At 45.4% G+C, this 7,843-nt stretch overlaps 1 protein-coding gene across 1 annotated transcript; it reads right to left on the bottom strand.

Moving 5' to 3' along the window:
* Positions 1-425: 425 nt before the first annotated feature.
* Positions 426-7,058, bottom strand: rtkn2 (rhotekin 2; the record flags this gene model as incomplete). Its single annotated transcript, XM_084452164.1, is given in 12 exon segments — positions 426-1,048; positions 1,222-1,329; positions 1,479-1,650; positions 2,453-2,584; positions 3,018-3,124; positions 3,460-3,554; positions 4,133-4,333; positions 4,438-4,555; positions 4,730-4,783; positions 4,873-4,927; positions 5,268-5,465; positions 6,921-7,058. Coding segments are annotated over 12 exon segments (2,001 nt in total).
* Between the last annotated feature and the right edge of the window lie 785 nt (positions 7,059-7,843).

Genomic DNA, 7,843 nt, shown 5'->3' with positions numbered 1-7,843 from the left:
CTTCACATCACATTCAGTGGATCTGTGCATACTGGTCATACGGATGCTAATGCTAATATTCAACTCTCTTCTGAAATATTCCCCATAGTTCCAGTATCTTTAGCAATATTCGAAACATAAACATAGTTTTCCGATGATATGTTCTGGCTAGAAAGATCTGTAGGATCTTCAGTTAGTGGTTTAAGTCTATTATCATAGTATTGACATTAGTGATTTCAAGACATGATGCACTCAGCAAAAATTACACCAATCAAAACCAATTCAAATGTCTTGGCAGTCCTTAAATGCTACAGTCAGTATTCTCATTCTTTTAAATCATCTAAAACAGCCTCCTAATGGCCGAGTCGCATTAGTGAGGAAAGAGACGTGCAGTTGTGCAGCACCTTGGCTGTCGTCTAGTGGTCAAGGTGGTTGTGTCCAGTCGGTCACCAGGCTTTGGGGTTAATCTTCTCCCTGAAGGACTTCCTGAGCTTGCTGCGCGGAGCGGGGACCGGGATGGGTCTGGGGGAGTCATCCGGGTCGGGGGTCTGGCCCCCCCCGAACGGCAGCTGGGGGCCGGGGGGCTCGAGCTGACCCAGAGGGGCGTTCTTCCGGGCCGGTCCAGGGTGTCTCTGGAGCTGCTGGATGATGGCGGAGAACTTGGCGTCAAGGGAGGGCCGGCCGGTTTTGGTGCGGACTCGTGACCCGGCGCCCCTGTTCTCCTTCTCCTGGGAGAAGAGAGGAGGAGGAGGAGGCGGTCTCGGTGGCCTGGTGGGCGGGGCTTCGCGGGCGTAAGGCTGCTTGTCGGAGGGTGGGGGCGGGGCGCGTCTCTTTTTGTTGCCGTTAGGGATGGAGGTGTTGCTGGGGGTGGGGCTGGGGGTGGGGCTTCCTTTGCTTGGCGAGAAAACACTCTTCTGCACAACCATGGGGCGGGACCCGTCAAACAGAGTGGACCAATTGGGCGGCTCCCTCTCCTCCTCCTGACCAATGAGGAAGCGACCTCCTGTTTCCTCGATTTTGCTGTGGATGATGTCGGTGATGCTTTCAAACTTTCCGGGAGAATTGATACCTACAACAACAAACGGGGACCATATCAACGATGTCATAAACATTGTGAGGTCATTTCACGATCTGCACAAAAGCAAAATTGGTGATTGGACAATTACAAAGCGGCGTTGTACTGAAAACATATTCTAGGGGGGTCTTGGTACAGTACAGGACTGCGAGTAGAGCTGAACTCACTGAGGTCATTGTACACGGAGTCCGCCGGCTTGGTGAGGAAAAGGGGGGGTTTCCGTGGTGATGTGACCTCAATCTTCATCAGCTGGCTACAGCAATGCAGCCACTGACCTGAGAGAGACAGGAGAAGCATCGGAGGGTTTAGAGCAGATAGAAGATGGACAGCTAGAGCAGACAGCGGATACAATGGATCTGTGTGTGTGTGTGTGTGTGTGTGTGTGTGTCAGCGAGATCCGTTCTGGTCCTGGTTTGGGACTCACTTTGGTCGTAGAAGTGTTGCCAGAAGGCCTCCAGCCAGTCGTCCATCTCCTCACGGGTGTCGGGGGTGAAGACGTGGGTCTGAGCCCCGCCTGGCGAGGGGTTGATGATGGTCAGACTGTTGGACCTCCTGCTGGACGCTGGGTCCTTATCCACCAGTCGGATACTAGTGTGCTGGTGGACACGGAACGAGGGAGGGAAAGAAAGAAAGAAAGAAAGAAAGAAAGAAAGAAAGAAAGAAAGAAAGAAAGAAAGAAAGAAAGAACGAACGAAAGAGAGAGAAAGAGAGAGAAAGAGATAGAGAAAGAAAGAAAGAGAGAGAGAGGGGAGAGAGAGATTCAAACAATGCCTATACCACACACCCTTTCCTGACCACACCAGTTTTGTGACTACTCAACTTCCAAGTTCAATCCATGATGGAGATGTTTACCTTGTTGATGGAGATGTTTACCTTGTTGATGGGGATGTTTACCTTGTTGATGGGGATGTTTACCTTGTTGATGGAGATGTTTACCTTGTTGATGGGGATGTTTACCTTGTTGATGGGGATGTTTACCTTGTTGATGGGGATGTTTACCTTGTTGATGGAGATGTTTACCTTGTTGATGGGAATGTTTACCTTGTTGATGGGGATGTTTACCTTGTTGATGGGGATGTTTACCTTGTTGATAGGGATGTTTACCTTGTTGATGGGGATGTTTACCTTGTTGATGGGGATGTTTACCTTGTTGATGGGGATGTTTACCTTGTTGATGGGGATGTTTACCTTGTTGATGGGGATGTTTACCTTGTTGATGGGGATGTTTACCTTGTTGATGGGGATGTTTACCTTGTTGATGGGGATGTTTACCTTGTTGATGGGGATGTTTACCTTGTTGATGGGGATGTTTACCTTGTTGATGGGGATGTTTACCTTGTTGATGGGGATGTTTACCTTGTTGATGGGGATGTTTACCTCGTTGATGGGGATGTATACCTTGTTGATGGGGATGACCAGGGAGGGCTCCATCTTGGCGCTGATCTCCTCGGGGGTGTAGTAGCAGGACATGGACCCGGCGCGGAGCACGCAGTACAGACCGCAGCAGCGGTACACACCCTCCACGCTTTGCTGCAACAGATTACACCAGAATACCAGCACTTCTACATGAAGAATTCTGTGTTTTTCCACTGTGATGCGGCGTGGAGAGCCGTCATATGGGCGGCTCACTAAGGCTTAGTTTATACTCAGTCGACAAGCGTCGTACGACAAATGTCTGTCAACAGAAAAAAAAATATCGACCGACATTTAGCATTTATACTTCAGCGAAGTGTCCGATCACCTCCATGGTAACCTGCAGACGCGTAACGTACGAACATAACTTCTATCTAGCTATCCAATCACAACTGTGCGACGAAAGTGACCTTAGAAAGTTTGGTAGGTGCAAGACACCCCTGTACGACATTAAAAAAAAGTGTCGACAGTGATGTAATTTCTGTCTGTCGACGCTTTCGAAAGTGTCGTACGACGAAGTCTAAATTGCCTTAAGGGTCAGCTAGCTCACCTGCTGACTAAGGTAGCCGCTCATCATGTGCCGAGTCATGCAGAGAGGCTGGGCCACCAGGTGACAGCACAGGTTCCCATAGAGAGGCAGCCAGGAGGAGGAGTCCGCTGAGGACACACACATCACAGTCAAATCAAACTTTATTTGTATAGCGCATTTTATACAGAGGCAACACAATGCGCTTTACAGAGAGTAATGGGGGGGGGGCATAAGTCCCACCCCTACGTATTCCAGAGGGAAGCAAAAAACACAGTTTCACCCGTGGGGGCCAGAAAAGTGAGCTGTAAAAATTCATCCCTGGCCCACACATCCAAGAGGACATGAACAATCATAGGAGGCCATGTTCTGGAATATTCCAACGAGCACATAAGAGCAGCGGTCACCCAGGAACTGTGGAGTAGCGGGAGAGAGAACGAGAGGGGAGGTGTAGACCGGTTCTTACCGTCCTGGAGGACGATGAGAGAGTGGGACTGGAAGCTGCCCTCGGCCTCGTCCAGGCCCAGGGTGGTGTAGGCCAGCAGGCTGTACCTGGCTCCGCTGAGAAGGAAACGAGCAGAAGAGAGAGAAATAAACTGGGGTTTTCCTGCGTAGAGGATTTTTTGGCCCCCAAAGAGATTTGAGCCAGAGCCAAAGGAGAATCAGCAGTGCTAAAATGCTAAAAATGTAAAATAAAAATAGCAATTCTAATCCTCTACAAATTTGTTTGATAGCTTGTTTCAGTTTGGACCACTAGTAATTAAGATAATTAATAGACAGGTTATCGGTATCTTAAACATTTTGTCTTAATATCCATTTTGTGTCAAGTCGGGAGATTTCCCACGGTTGTGAAAAGTGAGCTCAGTCAGAACGACAGTGAAGAATACAGGCTTTTATACGCTGGGAGGCTAGTCAGCATAAAACTGAGGTTTCCCCCCAAAAATGTGTGCACATCACCCCCCAAAGACCCATACTGAGCCAGGAAAACCCCTGATAAATGATATGACAATAATACTGTCATCTGATAGGCCTCATATGTTATCTTTAATGTTCTTTGACAACCTTTCAGAGCCCCTAAGTGGCTGGGGCTGAGGCAGGAGACAGAGCCACACCGTCGGGCTTCTGGCTGACTGACTTACGGTGGTATAGGGTTGGACTGGAGGAACTTGTCAGGGTCTCCAGCCTCCAGCAGGGGGCAGAGTTTCCTGCCTGAGGTCCGGCCGAAAGAGCTGCGCAGCTTCTTAGCCAGATTCTTGGGGGTGTTGACCAGAGTGGTCTCCTCCTCAATGGCACAGCTGTACAGCTCCACCCTCAGGTCAAACTGGGGCGTCGCTTCACTGCTGTGGGACACAACGAAATTGTAGGGGATGTAACCAACGGTTTCTATATCACTGTTGACCCGAGCCACACTAGTGCAGCCTGCTTGTACAGAGTCGATACTTACAAAACCGTTACTCCCTCAAAGCAAACGTCTGTTAACGATCGGTCCACAACCACCATCTCGGTGTCGAACACTTCTGATCCAATTCTAATCAGGCAGAAGACAGCCACCCGCCGTGAACCTAAAACCAGGGTCCATCATCAGCAGTTCAGTTCCAAAAACAAAATGTAACATCTTGCACCCACAGGCTCAAAACTCACTGAATTTAATTTTTACGTAACATCTGTTTTATTTCCTTAAACATAGTGTTTCTTAACAATAGATTTTTCATCTTCTAAACAATAATGGCACTCACTGCCTTTGTTATTGAAGTGGTCTGAGTCTTTCCACATCAGCGGTATGCGCAGACCTACCGGGGAAAGCAGGGGAAATCATTACTGGAAGAATCCGAAGATTAAAGAAGAGAAAAAGAACAATATTTAACCAGAAGATTCTTACCAGAAATGGCCACTTTTCCTGTACAGGCCACGCGACCAGTCGATATAGGATCTGATCTATAAAAAAAGAAAATGAATTGTTACTTAATCAGTCCAACTTCAATCCTACCATAGGATGGGGGGCAGCAGTGGCTCAGTGGTAGAGCGGGTCGTCCAATGACCGTAGGGTCGGACCGTAGGGTTGGCGGTTCAAATCCCTGTCCACATGTCCTTGGGCAAGACACTAAACCTCAAATTGCTCACAGTGAGCAGGCTAGGCAGCTGCTGCCATTGGTGTGTGAACATGGGTGAATGAGAGGCCATTGTAAAGCGCTTTTGGATAAAAGCGCTATATAAATGCAGTCCATTTACCATTAAGACACATGACAAAATAAAACACATCTGATCCAATCACCACCTCATGGACATAGCCCTATCCTGCTCCTCCTTCTTCTTCTGCAGCTCCGAGAGATAGGCCGTGATGCGAGTGTTGCAGGTCAGGAGGTTCTTGGAAGCGCTGAGGACCTGCTCTCTCTTACTGCTGGCCACCAGCAGCTTATAGGACCCCTCACGCATGCGGACCTCAAAATCGATCTTCCCCTGAATGTTGGTGTCCTGTGGAAGCAGATAGCATCACGGATACTGACAGAGAAAGATCATGGGAGTCCATTTTATCTAACTACAGTATCCTAAAAGCTACAAGCTAAAACTAGCTGTGCAGCTAGTACAGTGATGATGAATGGATAAAATGAATGAGCTGCAGATGTCGCTAACAGACAGACATGATGAGCTAAAATATAGGCCTAGCCTACATGATGACTACATGATGACTTAGTGACTTACAGTAGGATGATTCAGTGTCAATGAAATGCTAAAATCTAACCAAGGGGATTGTGGTGATGTTTATCGCCCTGTAGGCTAAAGATGTGTTAGAGCCATCCAGCTTTGAGCTCTGATGAGATCATTGGCTAGCACCTCTCAGGGTCACGAGGGTCAAAGTTCACTTCACTTGTTTCCCACAGCTATCAGCAAAACAATTTGGTGTGTAGTGAAAATTGTGGAATAAAGAATAATAATTATGTTTATTTGAAATGTAAAACATCACCATCCTCCCCGAGAACAGCGTTCTGACTACCTGTAGTTTCTTAGAAATCTGTCGGATGTACAACAAATTCATGTCCTCTATAATCTGAAGCGTATTCAGACTAACGTTACGTCTCTCCTTGCATCTCGCCTGCAAGAACATCATTAGTTTGTCGTGAGAAAGGAAACTATTAGGCAAAAACACGTTATATCAGTGACCTCAATTCACCAGACATGCCTAGCCTACATCTAATGGTGCATTCGTTTATAACTAGGAGGTGGCAAATTGCGACTTGCTACTAGGAATTATTAAATAAAACACAGCATGAACTCGCACTTCCTCGTCGCAAATTCGGATGTTTCTCAGCCCCCAGTTGCTCGAATGCACTAGATATAACTAGTTAACTGTGATATAATGGTATATAGATATAACTAGGTAACTGTGATATAATGGTATATAGATATAACTAGGTAACTGTGATATAATGGTATATAGATATAACTAGGTAACTGTGATATAATGGTATATAGATATAACTAGGTGACTGTGATATAATGGTATATAGATATAACTGGGTAACTGTGATATAATGGTATATAGATATAACTAGGTAACTGTGATATAATGGTATATAGATATAACTAGGTAACTGTGATATAATGGTATATAGATATAACTATAGGTAACTGTGATATAATGGTAAATAGATATAACTAGGTAACTGTGATATAATGGTATATAGATATAACTAGGTAACTGTGATATAATGGTAGATATAACTAGGTAACTGTGATATAATGGTATATATATATATAACTAGGTAACTGTGATATAATGGTATATAGCTCGAATGCACACAGGTCGGAGGTGGGTATTTTGCGACTTGCGACTTCCCACCTCCGACCACAAACGAACGCACCCTTACTAGCAGATGCACACCATGCACGCTACAAGCTGCTCTCATTCAGGCATTATATTCGACGTACCTCGGCCTGCAAAAACACCGTACTTTCTCTTATTTTCTTTCGTTTTATCTCCATGGCGAGAGAGGAGCATGATGAAACACTAGCACTTGCGTTTCTCCTGACATTTTGAAAGTCCCGCGGATCCTCCATATTGGCCATTGGTGAATGCGAGATTGGACAAGCACCGTCGCTACACTCACAACACGAACCGTCCAATCACAGCGGCTCTTCCGTCTGCAGTGAGGGTTCAAGTGACGTCCTGCGTGATGACGGCATGGATGACGGGCTCTTTCGGTTGGTTTTCCCAGCTCCCCCCATCTGTCAAAACAATAGGGAGCATACCATTTTTAAATTCGAATTTTCTAGCCATCGTTCAGGGTGTCTTGTGATCGAAAAACGTGGCAGTCATTTGAAATGTCCTATATTCACCAGATTAACTTTCAATAATAATTCTTACTGAACTCCGATCTCGATTCTTCATTTTTACAGAGGATATGATTTTAAAACTTCTACCCCTGTTTGTGAGAGTGGTCTCGTCCAATCTTTGCAAATTGTGCGTGAGATTTCTGCATGGATTTCAGGGATTATGCTCTAAAATCCTAGTTCATTAACGCCTAATATGCAGTAACTATTGTATCAACGCTATATCGCTCGTTTGTGCACTTTGTGCAATGCAACAATGTGACAACTACTGCAAACTGTAAAATATGCGTGCATAATTTCACATATTATATACTGTGTATATGTATATATGTGTGTATATATATATGTAGCCTATATATAAATATATATATATATATAGGCTATATATATATATATACATATATATATATAATATATATATTGCCAGGCAAAACTGTTTTCAAATTATTTTAGATAAAACGAACCTGGAAACCTAGGAGAAACCATTTACAATTTTCCAAATTCTCCATCATATCCTGCAC

Source organism: Borostomias antarcticus (assembly GCF_949987555.1).
Source record: "Borostomias antarcticus genome assembly, chromosome: 2".
Taxonomy (NCBI): domain Eukaryota; kingdom Metazoa; phylum Chordata; class Actinopteri; order Stomiiformes; family Stomiidae; genus Borostomias; species Borostomias antarcticus.
Note: the sequence above shows the minus strand (reverse complement) of the source record. Positions and strands in the feature narration are given on the sequence as shown.